The 20,823-nt window shown below is 42.4% G+C and overlaps 1 protein-coding gene across 3 annotated transcripts in view; it reads left to right on the plus strand.

Annotated features, from left to right (window-relative positions):
- CAPN3 (calpain 3) overlaps positions 1–20,406 on the plus strand; it is a 34,717-nt gene extending 14,311 nt beyond the window's left edge. Inside the window, exons 7-23 of one of the 3 annotated variants that reach the window (XM_082484778.1) lie at positions 197–280; positions 673–758; positions 1,512–1,589; positions 2,046–2,206; positions 2,778–2,996; positions 4,738–4,969; positions 5,690–5,726; positions 6,782–6,799; positions 7,892–7,993; positions 9,311–9,388; positions 10,075–10,132; positions 10,728–10,792; positions 11,827–11,895; positions 12,496–12,574; positions 14,078–14,194; positions 15,346–15,404; positions 16,056–20,406. In XM_082484778.1, the coding sequence (XP_082340904.1) occupies positions 197–280; positions 673–758; positions 1,512–1,589; positions 2,046–2,206; positions 2,778–2,996; positions 4,738–4,969; positions 5,690–5,726; positions 6,782–6,799; positions 7,892–7,993; positions 9,311–9,388; positions 10,075–10,132; positions 10,728–10,792; positions 11,827–11,895; positions 12,496–12,574; positions 14,078–14,194; positions 15,346–15,404; positions 16,056–16,082 (1,569 nt within the window). In that variant the 3' untranslated portion in view covers positions 16,083–20,406. Of the gene's footprint in view, positions 1–196; positions 281–672; positions 759–1,511; positions 1,590–2,045; positions 2,207–2,777; positions 2,997–3,584; positions 3,661–4,737; positions 4,970–5,689; positions 5,727–6,781; positions 6,800–7,891; positions 7,994–9,310; positions 9,389–10,074; positions 10,133–10,727; positions 10,793–11,826; positions 11,896–12,495; positions 12,575–14,077; positions 14,195–15,345; positions 15,405–16,055 lie in introns of those variants that run through there. The other 2 variants (XM_082484777.1, XM_082484776.1) reach the window with 2 other exon arrangements.
- Positions 20,407–20,823: the final 417 nt, after the last annotated feature.

The raw sequence follows: 20,823 nt of genomic DNA on the forward strand, positions 1-20,823 counted from the left end.
TTCTAGCCAACAACGCTAATTCTGTGGGCACTAAGCTTGGCCACCTTAGATAACACAAAGAAGAGAACGAGAGAAAAACCCCTGTCACCTGAACAGTGTCCTCCTCCCTCCAAAAGCCCTGGGTGGCAATAGCTGACTCACAGCAGCTAGCTAAGCTTTGCATGACTCTTACAAGTTTTTATCTTGTGTTTAACAGACCATAGTGCCAATGCAATACGAAACACGGATGTCTTGTGGGCTGGTCAAAGGTCATGCCTACTCTGTCACTGCTGTGGAAGAGGTACGTATGGTCCCTTTACTCCAGCTATGGGGAGCTAGAGTCATGGATGTCAGCACATCTATGAAGGGGAAAAAAAAAAGAAAACAAATGATGAGCTAAGGGAATAAACTTTATATTTAAATAAATGAAAGCTTTGTGGAGAAACAAACCTGTCCAGGTTCCAGCTTTCTGGGGCAATGGATATTCCACCATGGCGTGTCTGGGCAAAGGTGGCCACAGTTGGCCACCTCCTGGTCTTACAGCCTTCCCGCCCTCACCCCAAGCAGGTCAGGCTGGGCGATGGCCCAGGAAAGCACCATCACTGGAGGAACTGGTATCAACGATTTGACAGGCAGAACGTTTCCTTTTGAACCTACTCTCAGTCCATTCTTGTTGCCTTCTTTTTCAATTAGACAATATTTAAAGGGGAAAAGCTACGTCTGGTAAGGCTAAGAAACCCCTGGGGGCAGGTGGAATGGAATGGACCTTGGAGTGACAAGTGAGTAAAAAGGAGCTTCACGTGATTTGAAAAAAAAAATAAATTGCAGCTTTATTTGCCCTTATGCAGTTTGTGCATGACCCTAACATCTAATGATGAGGTATCTGAATTGTCTTTGCTGTGACTTTGACACATGAACTTTGAAGTTGATCATACTTGAGTGCTTAGCTGAAGCTGTAAAAAGAAAAGAGTATCTAGAAAAGATGTTAAGAGGGGCTTCAATCAATGGAAATTAAGAGAGCACCCAGTCTAATGGCACAGTCAATCTGATTTTACTGTCTAGCAAGTTCAGCAATGTCCATTTTCAAAACAAGGTGTGACAGTAGAAAAAATCTTTTAAGTTATGGAAGAACTGGATGAAGCAAGAGGTCAGTACCTGAGCAAGTTTGGATAAAGTTTCTCATTACCTTCTACTGAAAGGAATTTAAATAGCTACTCCAGCAGTGAGAGTCTGCAAACACTTTTGTCTTCAAGATAAATAAAATGAACACAGTTCAGCAGATTTTTTGAGAGCTGCTAAGAGGATATCTGAAGAGAAGGCAGAGAGGAGTAAGGCAATGGCTCTTTGATTTGGGCATGTGGAGAGGAGGGTAGCATTGAGAACAAACGGTTGCAAGGCTGACAAAGGAAAAATTACATGGATGTAGCAAGATGACTCTTGACTTTCCAGTCTACAAGGCTTACAGTAAAGAGTAGACATTTTAATGAAAACTGTATTACAAATTGTAGTCTAACTTGTTTACTCCTTTGAAGGTCAGACGAGTGGAATTTCATTAACGAAGCAGAGAAAATCCGTCTGCAGCACAAGATCGTGGAGGATGGGGAGTTCTGGTGAGAATCTGTCAAAAACCTGCGTTTCTTTAGCAGATATGCAGCTATAGCAAAAATTATTCACACTGCACTACCTAAATAGGCTAAAACTGTTGCAGCAGTCCCTGTTCCCTTTCATATTCCCAATAAACCCTCTCTGCAATCCCCTTATTCTCCCACCAGGGTTACTGAGTGCCACCAGCACAGTCCCTCTAATTATGCCACACTTCCACAAGCTCTCCATCACCCTTCCTCTGTACCATCCTCGCAGCACAGTTTCCTCCAATTTGTAGCAGTACCTGTGTTAATTGACCAACCAGCAGGCCAAATGCATTAGGAAATCATGGTGCTCCCCCCACAAACTTGCCCTAATAGTGGCAGTAACAAGGGTCACCCTCCTCCACCTCACCAGGATCTTTCAGACAACCACCCACCATGTAAATCTATTTGGGTTCAGTTTCCCCTCAATTCCTCCAGGATATCATTTGAAGATTTCATGAGGCACTTCACAAAACTTGAGATCTGTAACCTCACACCTGATACTCTGGAAGCAGATAAACTCCAGACCTGGACTGTGTCAGTCAACGAAGGGCGCTGGGTGAGAGGCTGCTCAGCTGGAGGCTGCCGCAATTATCCAGGTGAGCAATGGGTCTTAAGAGATACAGCCTCTTTGATGGGGACCATATTAGATCCCACAGACTAAGTCATACCACAGCCTGATCAGTGCTCAGCCATAGGTAAAGCCTTGCTTCCTCAGTGGATGAGGCACGTGATTTTGTAGCTGGAAATCTTCTGTTGCTATGTTTGTGAAAGGACCTCGTAAGCCCAAAAGGCAGGCTTGGCAAAGATCAGTCATTGTTCAAATACTTCACAGTGCCCCAAGTAAGAGAAAAAAAAAAAAAAAAAAAAAAAATCAGTTTCACTCTGTTAGATTTCACTTGGGAAGTCCACTTTCTGATAGCTTTAGGTGCTTTGGAAGTTTGTCAGATGCCAATTCTTCATTTTATATCCTCCTTTGCTGTGCAGTCTTTTTAAAACTACGTAAAAAAAAAAAAAAAACACATAAAAAAATATATACGTATTAGCCCAATTCTAACCGTTCCTTCAGGAGCCACAGGCAGGGAACTTAAAAGTTCTCTTTGATCATGGTTATCATTAGAAAACTGAAGCTTTTCATATTTGGTTTGGGTTGTTGGTGGGATTTCACAGATACATTTTGGACCAATCCCCAGTATCGCTTGAAGCTCCTGGAGGAAGATGATGATCCTGAGGATGAAGAGGTTATCTGCAGCTTCCTCGTTGCACTGATGCAGAAAAACAGGAGGAAAGAACGCAAGCTTGGAGCCAACCTGTACACCATTGGCTTTGCCATCTACGAGGTACCAGCACTAGACTTTGTTCTTCGCACCGCGGTCGCAAATTCTGACAGTATACATTTACCAAGAGAGTCACTGAATCAATCAGCCCGATTACCTGAACTGTAATTTTTACTTCGCAAGGAACTCAGGGAAGAGAGGAAGGAAATTCAAGGCTTTGTAACCATTCAGACCATAGTAACCTCAGGGTTTACCCCATCTATAAGTAACATACTCTTTAGGCTTTTATAGTGCCAGAATTTGATATATTCTTTCCCGTACATTCTTCAAACTCCCTCTCATTCTTTCTTGCTGAGACTAAACATTTCTTTGGCAGAATTATGTAAAAAAAGGAATAAGACATCCCAGACGCATACATAGTGATTAACCTCTGTCCCTGCTATCGACTTCATGAAGTCAATTTGCTCAGTCCCTTGCATAAACATATTTAGTTCAGATCTTGGTGGGTCTCGCGGAGATCCCAAGAAATATAGAAAGGGGGAGAGAAATTGCTTAGAATATTTATGTAACTTGGGGCATTTTAATTACTGGCTGTGTCCCCAGAAATCTATGTGAACACCCTTCTGGGTGATCTATAAACAAGCGGACTCACCTGGCAGCTCTGACTGTTTCTTCTCTTTGTTTCTCCCTAAGGTGCCCAAAGAGGTATGAGCAGAACGGAGGCAGATTGACATCTTGGTGTATACTCACAGCTAGTGTTACTGTTGTGCCTGTCTGTAAGTCAGCAGGAAACGATCCAGTCACGTTTGTTTTCAGGGATGTAACAGAAGTGAAACTGCTAACCTTTCTGCTTCGAGTGTTTATTAGTAACATTTTGTGAGTAATTTTTAGCTCCTCCTCACACGCACCCCATTTTCACTTGCACCTTTTCCTCAGCCCTCCAATTCTATTCTGGATGAGACCTGGCCATGGCTGCACGGCCGGTCAGCGAATCTGGGCTGCAGGCAGCAGCGCCAGCGAGCATTTTGCCATCACACTCCATGCAGAACTACCCTGAAACTCTTCAAATTCCTCCTGCAAATACTGCCAATGGCCTATATCCTGCAGCCACAGAGTTTCCTCTATAGTCTTAGAATTTGTTTGGAAAAATCAATGGTATTTTCAGCCATTGAAGAAAACGTATTAAAAGTACACGGATTAAGTTTTTCTGAGCTTGCCGGTAGCTGAATCATTGACATCACAGGTTTTGCAAACAAGCTCACCAGAAGGCTGTCTTACCTCGAAAACATGAAGATGAAAGTCTGAATGTTGTCTTTGCTGACTATTTTACAGGTGGTTATTTCTGCAGCAAACAGCCTGCAAGTGTTCTTAGCCCACAATTCTTGAGTTAATGTTCGTATTTGAACCAATGCAACATTTGATTATCATGTTTATTTAGCAGATACAGAATTCATGTTTTGTCCAGGCAAGGACATGTTTCCGCTGAAAGCACCTCCACCTTACCACACTGCATGTAAGAGTTTGCATATACCATTCCTTCCCATGCCACCCTCCAAGGAAAGTAACTGAACTTTGGTTAAACACAACTTCAGCATCCAACAAAACAGTCAGATAAAAGTGCCTACACATCAAAGGTCAGCCAACACTGCAGGTGGGCTCTGGAGCAGCCCTTAGAAGCCAACCAGACCCAGCCAGTAGCAACTTTAAGGTGACAGACTGTATCTGTTACCAGCTAGCACCCCGCGTCAGCGCCCTGCCTTGCTAAGCTGCTGCTTCGTTTGTGTTTTCTGTCCCAACCATGCGCCACCCTCATGACAAGCCACCTGGGGAACAGGTGAGACTTCCTTGAACACAAATTGATTCATTTGTTCTGCAGATGCATGGTACTAAGCACCACTTGCAAAAGGATTTTTTCCTCTACAATGCCTCCAAAGCTAGAAGTAAGACCTATATAAACATGCGAGAAATCTCCGAGCGCTTCCGGTTACCTCCCAGCGAGTATGTGGTGATCCCATCAACATACGAACCCCACCAGGAAGGAGAATTCATCCTGAGGGTCTTCTCAGAGAAAAGAAGTCTTTCAGAGTAAGTTGCAGATCCATTTATCTGGCCATGAGGGTGGAGGTGAGCTCGCTACTCTGCTTTAGTGACGTTCCCAGTTTGCTACACCCTGCTTTTAATTTTCTTAACCTCATTAGGAAATCCAAGCTGCTAACTCATTTCCCTGAGCTTCTTGTAGAGTCTAACAAAAGCCTGCTGTGAATTGTCTTTGCAGAAACTTACTACTTGCAGCATATCCTTTGTAAACATACCATTAGCCCTTTTAAATAATGAAAATGAACCTGTCTGGGTTTTATTGCTAATATGCCACTGGCTGAAGTTTTGACCAGATAGATCATTGAACCAGATCTAATGTCAGTCACGAATGAAACACAGAAGTAGGTAGTTATTTCTTTTCCATCCTGCTCTTCAACTGGTTTCCCAGAGCTCAGCAAATTGCAGGTAGTGTCACTCCACTTAGGCCAAACAGCTTCTGTTTTACTCCCGGCTGCCAAAGTTCAGCGTTATCAAAGGCTCTTTCGAGGGGTTAACCAGGCAGCAGCCCTCCTGCAAGTGGTACTTGGGATGCTCAGCTCAAACTGGGGAAAAAGCTATGTCTAGAACACGCAGCTGTAACGCTTGGAAGCCAGCCCGCACCACTGGCTGTTTGGAAAGTTCAAGTGGGTCCTTACAAACCAGCTACAGAAACAAGCACTGTTGGGAACATTCACTTTCCTGATTTATTTGCTTTCTGCTTTCTTCTAGGGAGGCTGAAAACATGATTGAGGCAGAGCGTCCATCGGTAAGTACTGTCCTGGACCTCTTTTGTACATGAATAGGGGCAGGGAGAGGAATAGCATCACATCTAGGGAAACCTACAGCAGGAAACCATTTGCAGCCACATGACGGCTCCTTTAGCATAAATTCCCACATTTTCTCATCAAGATACCTCTATTAACACTTGCTTTGTATATGCTACTTTCTAATGTGGCCAGACTGACATCTTTTGCCAGATTTGAAATCTGCTCCTGGCATAAAGAAGCTGGATGCTAAGCGTTGCCTTTGCCTCCATCAATGGAGATTATTTGTTTACCAGGGGAGGCCTAGCTCTGTACTCCAAGATCTTTTGTTTGTGAAATTGGCATCTCATCTAATAAAGAAAAAAGTACCTTACTTTGAAGTGCATGCTTTCTGGAAAGGGATTCTGATGACACTGTGATTCAAACTAGCATCCACAACGAGCTCTAACTCTTCAGCCTGGGGTTTTACACATCTTTGTGGGAATATACTAGAGCTAACAATACAATTAGTCTTGAAAAAAAAATCAGTGGAAATGCTCTTGCACAGAATTGAGCTCCATCAAACCTTGCTCAGAAGTGTTCTCCTTTTGTTTGCTGTCACGATAACAAAATATCTGTCCAGATCTGGTGGAATGTAATTGCCACTTCAGATAGCATTGGTCTGGGGGCACAGAAATCTGATCTCCGCTGCACTGAAGTGTTGGGAAAAAGAAAAGGAATAGTCAGAGCTAAAGGTACAACAGAGATTTTATTCAAGCAGACAAAGTCCCAAATGAGATGGGATACTGTTTTACTATGGTTTGTGCAATTTCTGTCCTTCAGTATGCAATTTCTTGGTGGGTGCTTTTTCCCCTCATTTTTGGAGATTTGAAAACTGTAGGAATATAGGAAATGGGAAAAAATTTTATGAATGTAGGAATGAGAAAAATAAATGTGAGAAAGGGCAAGAGAAAAAAAAACAAACTGTACCATCAGCTCTGCATAATCTGGGTAAAATCTATAATTCTGTTTAAAAACACTTTTTTTTTTTTTTTTAATTTTGCCTCTTTTTATACAGAAGAAGAAAAAGGGCAAGGTGGGTACTTGTGCAATGTGCCGAGTGCCAGCAAGGCAAAGAGCATGTGCAATTGCATGCAGCAGGAGCAGCTTTCCTTGGTATCATTATGATTTCTCTGCATCTGGAAACTCATCTAGTTACTGAAGGGCACTGGAAAAGAGGCCATTTGCAGGCAGCAGAGATTGTCTTCCTGCCCTAAAATCTAATGAAATAGCATTAGTATCATATACCCCTCCCATTCAGGGGGGTTGCAGAAGGGTAGCAGAAACTTTTCAGCTTTATAAGCTCAATCCTCTGGGTTGCTTTAACTGCCTGTCCTTCCTGCCCCTCCGCAGGCAGCCTGACACCCCTTTCTAGTGCAAAGCACCCCTTTCTCCAGACACGTGCCCTCACATTTGCTTTCTGTTGCCTAATGCAGCTACTCCTCTTTCCTGAAGTTTCTCCTCACCCAAGTCCAGGATTCTCCTTTTGATCCTACACAACACATTTAGGACCTTGAAAATGTAATCAGGCATTTTAATCTCCAGACAGGCCAATTGCAGTTGATACTCTAGGGTAACATATTTGCACCTTGTTGCGGCTTTCCTTGTTTTAAATAAACTAAAACAGAACAATTGCATGTGGCTGCTTACAGCTGAACGCTTCAACAATTAATAGAGAGAAAGCTCCTATACAAATACTCCTTTTCTGTGTAGGTTTCAGATTGATTTCATTGCTACTCTCCTTCACAGAGAGGGGCAAGTTCATCAGGTTAACTGAGAATTGAGAATCTGGGAGGCTTATTTTGCTTAAAAAAGGGGGGGAAGGTACATATAAACCATTACTGTCTTTCTGACCAGGAAAGCTAGAAGCCAGAGATTGCACTCTTTTGGAAAAAGACTTTTGCAGCTTGCTTTTTAGCATGAGAAGAGCAGTAACTTCGGAAGTTTGGTTTTTTCCTTCATCTTCTTTTCTTTCCTTTCCGGCTCTGGCGTCTCCAGTCAGGCTCTCAGGGGTGGGAGCCGCTGCTGCATGCGCTTTACCACAGAGTGGTTGTCACGAAATATTTTCCTTTCTACTATTTCTTGTGTAATTTCCACTTCTCTTTTGCTGTCTTCTTTCTTCTTCTAGCCTATCATCTTTGTTTCCGACAGAGCAAACAGCAATAAGGAGCTGACAGCAGATGAAGATGCTGGCAAAGATGGTGAAAAAACCCACGTAGACGAGAAAAAGGTTTCTGCAGCAAGTGGAAAGGGGGGAAACAGGGTTTGGTCCGGCTAGCAGGAGAGCGCAGCGGGGGAGAGCACAGGAATGGGGCAAAGAAGTGTCCTGAGATACTTAACAGCTTTTCATCAAATCTTAGCATAACTTGCATCTGGTTTATGTGGATTTAAAGAGCATGAGTGAACAGATACCATTTCACAGTTATTTAACACCTGTGCTGGAGGATTTAGTTGCTTGAAAACAACTCCGGGTTGCGCTCTCATACAAGGATCCTGCCTGTGAGAGGTCCCTTCCCCACCAGCAGCTCAGTTCAATCCACTCTTGCTCAGCTCCTTGAAGCGGTACCCGCTTGACACAGAGCACATGTGCAAATTGCACCTGAGGGGCTTCAGGAGCTCCTGGACATGATCACAGCCTCTCCCCGTTACGGATTACACATCCCTATACCAGTCCCCGTGGTCATAGGAGAAAAGGATGAGTAAACCCAGGAGCTCCTCCACCGCTCCTCCTTTTTCTCACTGCTGGAGAGGATGAAAACAGGGTAGTGAATCCAGAGTTTCTGCCGGCAGATGGGTGAGGGACGTGAGATGTGACAGCCAGATCCTGTCCCCAGGCTGGCTGGGTCTGGAGGCATGGCTTGAGTGTCTGCTTACAGGGAACATGCTGATCTGCTGCGTGACTGCCAGAGCATGCAGGTGGCGAAGTGGGAGCCATTTAGACAATCAAAAGTAAGAACTAAGCCAAGAAATTCACTTTACTTTCTTACACGTAATTCCTGTAATTTAACAATTACAGGGGGAAAAAGTAACACATAGCTTCCTTTTCCAGTATCAGTCTCAGAGATCAGGCTTGCTCTTTGCATGTGTCCGAGACAGAGGAAAACGATGAAACCGACACTGTCTCATGTGCTACTTGTCCCCAGCAAGGGCGGCCCCCCTATTACAAAGAGCTCTCAAGCCCCAGTCCCTCTGGTCAATTCCTAGCCTACTGGGGGCTACGGAGCAGATATGCCTCTTCTGCTCCAAACTTCTCCTTCGCAATGTTTTGAAAGAAAAAGTGAGAAGATAAACATCTGTCAGTGAAAGTAATCATTTAGGCTCCTTCCAAAAGAAAGGAGAGCAATGGGATGAAGTGTGTACTCAACAGTTTTGCCAAGGAACACACTTAACCAAAAAAGGGGGAAAGGACCAGGAGGATGACCTGTTCCTCCAAAGAGCTCCAGATTCAGTAAGAGGCTCCTTCACATGAGGGCATGTGAGCCCCACAGCCCCCTTCCCTTCCCTGCTGGGCTAAGGTTCCGACTCTTCCGTGGTTGTCTCTTTTCAGCGTCCTTCAGCAAAAGCTCGTGAGGGGAGTGAAGAGGAAAAACAGTTCAGGAATATTTTCCGACAGATTGCGGGGGATGTGAGTATGCAACCGATCCCTTTCTCTGCCATCAAAGCAGCCTCGCCACAACAGCGCCTAAATCAACTGCTTCACAAATTCATAATACTGACTTGTAAAATTTCCTTTGAATTTCCTTCCATCAAATTTCCTTTGACATCTGAAGCTAAGCAAAATCAAATCAAAATCCAATTAAGTATACAGCTATCCTCATATGTACATACAAGTTATTCCCATTGTGCACAAGGGAGCTTTATTTAAATTCAGGCTTTTACTTCTATCACTACTACGTGATGCTGTTTTTCATAGCATGTACAGACAAGTTAGAAATACAATGCTCTCCAGTACATGCTTAATGAGAGAAGTTAAAAGTAAAACAGACCAAAGAACTGCATAAATTGAGAGGCTGTAAATGGGTTACATGGATTTTCGCATTTTGCTCTTGGGCTTATACAATGGCTTGAAATTCCTGGTCGTTATTCTAGTTGTAGTTTAATAAGCACTATATGGTAACTTTAGACCTACCTTGTACTGCAGCCTCAAGAAAGATTTGGACCAATGTTTATACGAACTAGAACACACTCTAGCTTGAAGCATATATATGCCATACTGAAAAGGCTTCATACTTATAGCATATCCATCCATAAAGCGATCTGTTTATTAACTAATTACAACATTCTTTATATTCTCACCACATTTCCCACCAGGACATGGAGATCAATGCTGAAGAACTCAGGAATGTTCTCAATAACGTCGTAAAAAAACGTGAGTTTGAGCATGTTTTTCAGTAACCCTGGACAAAGAAATCTGTAATATAATGTAACCCTCCACCCCCGAGTTGCACTCTAAAAGCTATTTATGCTTTCAAACTCACAAATGTCCTAGTTACACTTCCACAGACTTTGCATCCGAGACTTCAGCAAGCTGAACTTTTCATAGAGGTGCTCTCTAGGAGCAATCAAGTACCAATAAGGCTGAAATGAGCAGAAGTTCATTGGAAGCACCACACGGGATAATACCGCATTCCTAGCAGTCTGCAAATACCCTTAAAAAAAAAAAATTCTAATGGAGAGGGAGGCGTTTCTCCCTGTTTAGAAAAACATTAGGCTACAGACCCTGGGCTTGCTTAGTTACCTGGAAGTTAGTTTAAAGTTTTCCAGAGGTTTTTAGTGTATATAACAGGTCAAGAAAGAGTCATCTCTAATTCACAAGCAATAACATTAGAGTCTTTTCAGATTTCTTTACTATTCATTTCTTACTGGATGAAGGGAGTAGGTTGGGCTTCTACTTTGAGTAGAGTTCCACCTAAGAGGAAGCATGACTTGCATGATCTGTTTTCACCTGGGATCATTTATTTCAGATAAGGACCTCAAGACAGAAGGATTTGAACTGGAATCCTGCCGCAGCATGATTGCTTTAATGGATGTATCCTTTTCTGGTGAAAGAGGAGTGCTTCATACCACACTAGTCCACTTGGGTTGTATTTCCCACCGCTACATGCACACAAGCCAGGGAAGCAGAAGAGGACTACAGTCTGTAGTCAGATAACACGGCATTCCTGGTTTGCCACATCTTAACTCCAGTCATCGCAACAGTACCATAGGTGGTAGATGAAAATATGTCAAAACAGAAAACTACAGAATAAGTCAGTCAGTATGATATCCTTCCATAGGTAACAGTGACTGACCAGCTTATGTACTAAAGCATGATTTTTATTTTTTTTTTCAAACCAACTCAACATAACTACACTTATTGCCAACAAATTTACTATGTTTCTCTCTTTAAGTTTATATCTATTATAGATTCCACTGTGTGTTTAGCATGCAACACATACAGAAATTGTCTCACAGCAAGTATAATCAAACACACTACAAGATGCCATATGGGATTATCTCTGATACAACAGCACTCGGTTTTCCTATTTGACGTAACACGTGATTTTGAGAGAACATACGCACACTCAAACACAACCAGAACAAAATTGTAACTACAACCCAAAGCCATAATAGTTGGAGCATAAACACATTTTTGTAAATGGCTTTGTCAACATTTTGCTTAGTTCTCAATTCATTTTAAGCAAGGTAGACAGAGCTTCATTCTAGGATAAAGCTCAGTTCTCTTAAACATGTTGAGTAAGCTTCACATTTGGAGGTATTTGGGAAGAGCCCACTAAAACATCCTGCTCGTGTACTTTATAATAGCTCCAGAAGCAAGCCTCTCTCCTGTACCAGATGTTTGCTTCTATACAAGTGCAAATAGTACTTCACACTCCTGAAACAAAATACTACGCACGATAGCCAAAATGGTCACAAATGTTTTACTGCACAGCTCGGCCAGCTCTTAATGCTGAGGCGATCCTGAACTCAATTTCACATTCATCCCTTCACCAGTAGCTGCAGACTTAATTATTTTCTCATAAAAATATTGTGGGTTATTTTACCTGAATGTTTGCATCCCAGACAGACGGCTCAGGGAAGATAAACTTCGATGAGTTTCGACACCTCTGGGACAAGATCAAAAGCTGGCAGGTATTGCTGGTATCCGCAGCGCTGATCATCACAGCTTCTGCAGCTCAAAAGCTTGTGAAGGAAAACCAGACCTCTCTACATGCACTACAACAATAAGAAAAGCTAAAATATTGCAAATTAGCTTCTAAAAAGAAAAGTAACATCTCTCCTCATCCTACTCACAGCCTAAGCAAATAGCCTGAATCTCTGCAGCTCCAGCACACGTGTAAGGACTTCCCTCATGAGAGTAGCACGGAGGCATACAAATTGGAGGAGGAGGGTGATGGGAACTAGAATAAGGTGTGGCAAATAGCTTAATTAGGACAATCAAGAGAGAGGATTAACAGGGTACACTCAAGTCAAACAAAGAGAGTCTCTAGGGGAGAGCTGTTTGCTTCTCACAGCACGGATCTAAATTATTCTACTTTGTGAGTGAGAGGAGCTCTGTGGTAACAACGCAGACTGCCCAGCACCACCAGCAGCAGCAGTATAAGGCAAATGGCAAAGCCTCCAAGCGCCTGAGGCACATATCCCGTACCCACTCAGTGGGAGTGTTCAACAGAAGTACCAGCTTTTATTTCTGTTGTGTATTTATATATCTATATTTTTTTTTTCCCCCAGAAAATTTTCAAGCATTACGACACGGATCATTCGGGAACCATTAACAGCTACGAGATGCGCAATGCAGTCAACGATGCAGGTACTTTGCCCAGTGTTCAATGCCCAACAGCCAAAGAAACCTTATTTTGGTTGGTCTATCACAGGGTAAAATCAGGAACGCAGTGCAGCCTTTTAAAAAGATACACTACAGAAATTGAAAAATCCTTTTTTCCCTCAACAGAGTTTCTCAAATATCCAAATGGAAAGTCTTGTATGTCTTGCTAACCAAACAGATCTCTTCAGCTCTTTAAACTTTCCTATGAATGATGCTCTGCTGTCTTAAGGATCTCCCACTCGGGGTCCTGCTCTTCAGGGGCACCAGGCAGCACTGAAGACATTTGATTTCATTTAAGCTGTGGATTCTTTACATTTGTGTAAGTAACAATCAAAGAACAGCTGAAAACCTCCAACCCAAGTGTACAGGCACTGAAGCCGAGGCAGAGCAGGTTAATGTCAGAGGCAATTGGATGGACGTTTCTCAAGTCCTGCTCATGTCTCTTAGTGGCACTAAGCCACTGCGGGCTCAGTCTCCTCTTCCACCTGCGCAGCAAGCAGAAAGCATTTTTGCAAAAGTTGCAGTTAATGAAACTCATCCTGCAAAGAGAGGCTTTTGACTTTTCTTGCTTTTTGTCTCAAGCACATTGGTGTACGGTCCTCCCCCTGCAAATGTCTTTACCAGCTGCTGTTTCTCTATGGGAGTAAGACGGCTTCTTTAATCAGGAAATCTGTAGCATCGCTATGAACCTAAATGTGATGGTTTCAGTGACTTTATCTTCAGTAGTATTTTGGTGCATCACTTACCAGTTCCTGAAGGAACAGAAACAGATGGCTATCTTGCACTTTACAAAACATCAGTGATCCAATCCTAGGACAAAACTACACCTGGATTTGGACTCCCGCTGCAGTAGAAATGGAGGTCGTTCTTATTTTCCAGGTTTCTGTTCTCACCAGGAAAGTTGTCAATGTAAAAAAAATAATTATTTAAATACCTCCTGCCCTGACATGAGAACTAAGAACACATTTTGCAATAAAAATGTCTCAGTCTTAGAGCGGGTAGGCTGGGCCTGACCTCGCATTTAGCCAACCACCAGCAGCACCCAAATCACAACAGACCCTTTGTGAAGCATGGGCACACGCTGCAGCAGTCAGTGCCGCAGTTTGGCAACGCCGCACGGAGAAATTACCTCCTTATCTATTTTTTGACCATCATGTAATTTTGTTTTCATAGCAACTTCCTCCTATATTTCTGTCGCCCAGTTTCTGCTGCTTTGCTCTCATCAGGCTCAGCTAAGCTGCAAATTCTTTGGTGTAGACCTCTCCTCTTCATACTTACAGCGTGCGGTAACTCACGTGCTACTGCCCCTCCCAAATCATAATTTCAGAATGTTACTCCTGTTTTAAGAAAGCAGCTGGACACAAGGAAGCTCCTTAGAGCTTTACATCATTTCCTGAGAAGTGCCTATGGCCAAACTGGAGGCCTGACCAGCACCAGCGCTTCTCCCTGGCCACAGCCCAGCTGTGACCCATTTCTGGTCCTCTGCAGGGTTTCGGCTGAACAACCAGCTCTACGACATCATCACCATGCGCTACGCCGACAAGAACATGAACATCGACTTTGACAGCTTCATCTGCTGCTTCGTGCGCCTGGACGCCATGTTCAGTGAGTGGCTGCCCCAGTTTTACTGCGCTGCTTCCCCTCCTCACCCCCCAGACACACTGCCATACTCAAAGCACTACTGCCTACACATACTTTTAATAATTTATGTGCTTAAGGAATCTAAAATATGACAGCCATCCCATACGAACACAAAAGAAAATAAGCCATTGCATTTCTCTGTGTATTATAGAATAGAATCATAGAATCGTCTAGGTTGGAAGAGACCTTGAAGATCATTGAGTCCAACCATTACCGTAACACTGATAGAATCCTAAAACCACCACTAAAAAACATCCCTAAGCACCACATCTACACATCTTTTAAATACCTCCAGGGATGGTGATTCAACCACTTCCCTGGGCAGCCTGTTCCAATGCTTGACAACTCTTTTGGTGAAGAAATTTCTCTTAATATCCAATCTAATCCTCCCCTTGTGCAACGTGAGGCCATTTCCTCTTGTCCTATTGCTTGTTACTTGCGAGGAGAGACTGACCCCCACCTCACTACAACCTCCTTTCAGGTAGTTGTAGAGTGATAAGGTCTCCCCTCAGCCTCCTTTTCTCCAAACTAAACAACCCCAGTTCCCTCAGCTGCTCCTCAGACGACTTGTTCTCCAGACTCACCAGCTTTGTTGCTCTTCTCTGGACATGCTCCAGAATCTCAATGTCTTTCTTGTAATGAGGGCCCCAAAACTGAACACAGTATTTGAGGTGCAGCCTCACCAGCACCGAGTACCTCCCTAGTCCTGCTGGCCACGCTATTCCTGATACAGGCCAAGATGCTGTTGGTCTTCTTGGCCACCTGGGCACACTGCTGGCTCATATTCAGCCGGCTGTCCACCAACACTCCCAGGTCCCTCTCTGCCTGGCTGCTTTCCAGCCACTCTGCCCCAAGCCTGTAGTGCTGCATGGGGTTGTCGTGACCCAAGTGCAGGACCCAGCACTTGGCCTTGTTGAATCTCACAGCATTGGCCTTGGCCCATTGATCCAACTAGATAAGGAAAAACATGGCAGAAATATTTGCTGACCACCTAAGTAAATATCTGCACAAGTTTGCACAACACAGCAGGGGCACAATTTGGTTTCCTATCTGGGATCATCTTTACACACACAGTAACCTTATCTACTCTGTACACTTTTGTTTCCTTGCTTTAGGAGCATTCCACGCCTTTGATAAAGATGGAGACGGCATCATTAAGCTCAATGTCCTGGAGGTAAACAGGTTTATGCCAGTATTTCTAACACAAAGTCACAATACGAAATTTTAGTTGTATTATTCATTGCACACATTCTCAAGGGAACCTATGAGAGTTGGTCTGAAATTGTCATCCAAGTGGTAAGAGTCCACAAAACCTCCTAAAAATTTTGCTACCTATTTTACACAGAAAACACCTGTATCCAGGATTTGCCAGCAACAGCTGCTCTGTAAGACTCCAGTTGTTGCTGAAGGGCACAGCTGCAGACTCTTCATACCATCTTTAAAGTACTTCAAAAAAACTTTAAGTTTTTTTTTTTTTTTTAATTAGGCAATTAAAATCAAACATACTTTAGTTTAAAGATGTTAACTGATAATGGGGTTTAACATAGTTCTTTACTTTTTTTTAAATCTTATTAAGAAGACTTAGAAAGTTTCAACTTAAAAGCATGTCTTCTGCTAGGGAGACCACAGAAAAAAAACCCTTCACTTTTTGCAAGGGAAGGAGGAATAGAAGCAAGAAGCCTGAGACAAAGTTCCCCACTACCAGTGGGCTTCATGCTAAGTACCAGCAAGCTGCCTTCCAGCTACAGAGATGGTGGTGTCTCAATACAGTTTGTTGGAGGATGCCAACAAGTTTTTCATTATTTAATTCTAACTCTTCTTTCAGTGGCTGCAGCTCACGATGTACGCGTAACGCCGGAGCCAGTGCCCACCTTCATCAAGGAAACGATCAAGATGTCTGTTTTGAGTAATTAGCTCCATTCATCCCCAAGTGCAAACAAGAGCATTTCCTAATTACATGCTTCACTCAACGAGATAAACAGCGCATGGGAAAAATCCCTTGGAAAAAGAGACAACCGTACTCCAGTAGGCAGACCAGTCTATTCTGTAACTACTTTTATAACTTCCTGACATTTTCCTTCGTGCAACAAGGATTAATTTATTTATGACTGAATTAAGCTTTTTCTGCATGGTAAAGACATCCTTATTCTGCTTATGCTGACAACTGGAAAAGTCTTCCCTCGAGCCAGGCAAAACTGGGACTGTATTTGAACTGTGAAAGTCAGAGGTGTTTACTACCACCTTGTAATTAGTCATTAACTCTTTGTCCTGCTTCTGATACTATCATTTCAGCCTCTTCATAGTATTGACTGAGTATTTCACATGAGGCAATTGTGCTAGATTCTATTACTATTACGCATCCCAGTCACTTATATTGTTATAAATGTGGCTGTGCAGGTTGGTTCTCCGCTATGCCAGAAACGTGGAAAGTAAGGCATAACAGACCGCAAGACTTAGGTACAGCTTGGTCTAGTGCCTCAGCAAAAGTAGCAGAACTGAGCAATTTGGTCTCAGTATCTTAGTTACACATTGGACGTTTTAATTTTTTTAAATTGTAACTGCGTTCTCTGTAACATTGAGAAAGCTGTTTGCCATTCAAGACAGAAAACCCCTTATACATACAAATATACATATTTACACACACACTTCCCTCTGCCCCAGGTCCTGTTTTCTGAAAGTATTATGTATGTCTTTGTTGTAAGAGGTGACTTGTAGCAGAAACAGGACACTATGTTAGCATGACCACTTTGGGAAGATTATTAGAATGTGTAAGTACAATTAGTTTAATTGAACCAAAAATAAAATCAACTGGATTTTGGCCTAATGTTTAGGGCTGGGTTTTGTTTTTATTTTGAAAGAACAGAGGAGGATGAAACACTGAGCACACTTCTGTCATTCTCCTGAAGGTACAGCAACATTTGGAGTTTTATGGCAAGTGTGAAATCAGCTTAATACCTCAAACATTTGCCAGTTCCCTCCTTGAATGCACTAAAAATAAAAAAGCACTTGAGTTTGAGAGCCCCATCATTACCAGCTTTAAGGATGTCAGCTTTTCAGAACTGGTGAATTGTTGATCAACATAAAAATGGATGGAAAATGTGCAAGAAGAGGTATGAAGAGACCAGACTCTGTCAGAAGAACCTTCTAATTAGTTCTGTACTGGTGAAATGTAACAAAGCAATCCACTACTGTAAAGCAAAATTGTAAAAACAAATTGTAGCATCCACTCAAAGTTAGTCTGGTAAGTCGCACGTTTAACTGAAAGGTTACTAAGAAACAGAAAGCCTTTTGACTATAAAGTTTCTAATGTTGTCCTGCACTGTAACTTACTCTGAAAGAGTAAGAAAATCTACAGTTCATCTAAAGAAGAGTTATTCTTCTTTAAATGCAATTTTTGTTCTAACCCAAATCCAATTTTTAAGATGACTGGAACAGTTGGAGCCCTGGGTTCCAGCCATGTGCTCTCTCCACTAAGCTATTATTTTCCATACAAAAAGATGGCAGAGATGCTCTTGGTTAGGGTGTTCAGAGAAAACCAAAATCTGTCAGTCAAAAGATCAAAATCAGGATTTTTGACTGGCAACTCAAAACCAATCCTTGAAGTCCTGGTGAGTGAACGACCCAAGCTCTAGAGAACTGCCCTTTGCAACAGGCCATGGAGCAAGCGAGTCAGTACGTCATCATTGCGGCACCAGCTGGGCGGACAGTTTCCATCTTCCCTGCCAAGCACCCAGGTCTGAGATTCCTGCACACTGGGAGCAAAAACTTGCAACATTCCTGCCAGTGCTGGAGCTTCAAAGTGGCCTGTCTGATTTTACCCAACCCTCTTAGAGGAAAAAAATCCAGAACCAAGTCAAATTCTACCGAATCCTGTGAAATAATCATTCTATTCAAAACAAAGAAGAATCAGACTGACAAACCATAACAATATAAAGAACTTTTATTTTACTTCTTTTTTTTCTTCTTTTGCTGTGTAAAGTTTCGTTATTACGCTCACAGCTTTGTACCAAAGTGAAAGAAGAAAACCAAGGTCAATCTGTGCACATGTTCTACACAGCTTAAATTATTAAATATTCAATCACGTTGTTTTATTCCACTTCTATTCTTCAAAAAGACTGTTTAACTCTTACAGCAAAATGAAATTAGAGAAGCTGGCAGGCGCATATAACAATATATACCTACACAGTTTGCTCTTTACTTTCACTATTAAATATTTTACAAACAGTAGCTGAAACCGTTTCCTTATCCTTCCTCACATACTCTGCAACTCTGGACAACTTAGACTGTTTGAATGATAGTACCATACAAGCCTCAAAACCAAAATTCACCTGCACTTGTGTTTTAATTCAAAAAGAAGGGAAAAGTATTTTTCAACACCACGCTTTTGTTTCTGGGAAGCTACAGTTTATCACACGTTTGCAGTTATCGTTTACCTTGATCTGGCATTATTGTACAGTTTGAAAATGTGCATTAAGAACTGCACTACTTCAAACACACTGCACAGCCAAACTCCTGCTGTTTTGCAGGTGTCAGCTCATGTGCTGATAATACATTTAAAGTCTGCAATCCACACAAGTAAGTGACACAAGACAAGCAGAAGCTGGGATATTTAATGCATCTTCGTACCAATGGATGCAGCAGTTTTCCCTCTGGCTCCTTCCACAGACAGAAGCAGCAGCGTTAGGGCCACAGAGTATTTTGCACTGCCAGTGAGCTGTTATTTTCCCTTGTGATTTGAAGGAAAAAGGAACAACGAATACAGACCAATACATGTGAGGCTATTGAGGTTGGGGAAGGTTAAGTTTTGCGGCGTATGTGAACTTTAAGTGACCGTTTTATGCTACTCACACCCTCCTTTTGGAGCTGGGGCAGGACTTGGTATGCCTATGGTGCAACAAATCCTCATCCTTTTGAAGAGAATGATATAACTGGTTTCAGTAGTGCCTGACCCATTCTTTATATCGCAAAAGCGCACAATGCCTCTGAGCACTTTCTGTCCGCTGAGGAGGCTCATAGCTTAACAGGCGCAACGTCAGTCCTGCTAAAACGAAAATGGTGGCCTGCCCTCCGGAGGGCCTGTTGTACGTAGTGAGCCATATAGCAAGACCAGAGCTCATTATTTAACATTGGACTAATAAAATAAACGCAGCTAACCCCAAAATAAACCTTCACTCTACACACTCTTCCACCCGCAACTTTTTACTTGCATAAAAAACAAACTGAAAACAAAAATAGTCCTGAACCAGGCTTCAGGTGTGCAGTACTGCTTTTCATGCAAATATTAGTCCATTAAATTTCACAAATAGTCCGCCTTCCAAAGTTATTACACTCTTCAACTGGAGGCGTATGAGGAGTCAACACCCTAAGTTGCAAGACCGGCAAGAATCTCATTAATGGCTAGTAAGCCAATGCATTAATTTGGCATCTCTTTTCTGCAATTGCCTCTGGAAGAAGTGAACAGCCAACAGCAAAAGCTGCACCAAATTCCAGCTGAACAAGTAGGAAACCTCCCTAAAGGACTCCAGAGAAACCAGGGGATTTCCACAGCTGCACAACAACTTCATAGCAAGTCCTCTTAGGATATCCTCAGGACAAAGCAGCACAGCATTTTCCTCAGAACCCCAGAGCAACTTCCTTTTGTTTTTCTTTTTTTTTTAATTTGTGAAGCAAAATTTTATAAACACTCGTGCAGCTCTGCTATTTTCCTGCCTTTTACCCATTTTAAGATTCTTACAATATATCTGAAATGACCTACAAAGTAGCAAAAGACACCACTGCTAAAGCCAACGCTGGATTTCAGACTTTTCAAGGACAGATAAGGAAATACCATGGACTATGAGAAAAGGAAGTCTGCTTCCACCAATTAGAAAAGATAAACCCAACAAGCAATCAGGAATGCAATTAAAGTGTAATTACTGTGTTTGTTGCAACACCTAGTGAAAGAGATCTTTACACGTTCCTGAAAACAGCTGAAGAAGTAACAAGGAAGAAGTAACAAAATCTACTCTTAACACACCATTTTTCAGAATGCTACAATCACTCCGCATGCTTGTCCTCAGGACACACACCTCCACACCTTCACCTCAAGCATGGTCCATGAAGGACGGCTTGAGATATTCACATTGTTTATCCCACACTTTTCCACGCTTCCTCACTGCGGTTCAAAAAAACCTCAAAAACTCTTGAACATCGATAATTTTGGAAATGGTTGAAGTATTACGCAGTATTCTGCTTTTAGGTGATGAAAAAAACCCAAATACTCTCAGAGGCTCTAGAACAATAGAGTCTGCCTCAGAAAACATTTATACTGTTCAGAGATTTCCCTGAACTTGATTCTCTCTTGAATTGCTCCATCCTCAGACCACAGAAAGAAAGGGAAAAGAAAAACCAAAACCACAAAACACACCCCAAAAAACAAAACCCCCTCAAAACAGCCTGGGGTCTGAGCCATATATTGTGTTTTTTTTCCTGTCCACAAACAGCTTAATAAAAAAACCCAAACAAATCACCCCAAAAGCACTGGAACCTCAGAGATTCCCATGTCTTTGAATCAGGATGCTACTGCACCTCATTCCTATTTTACTCCTGTCTCT

This window comes from Vanellus vanellus (genome assembly GCF_965231255.1).
Source record: "Vanellus vanellus genome assembly, chromosome: 6".
Classification (NCBI taxonomy): Eukaryota; Metazoa; Chordata; class Aves; order Charadriiformes; family Charadriidae; genus Vanellus; species Vanellus vanellus.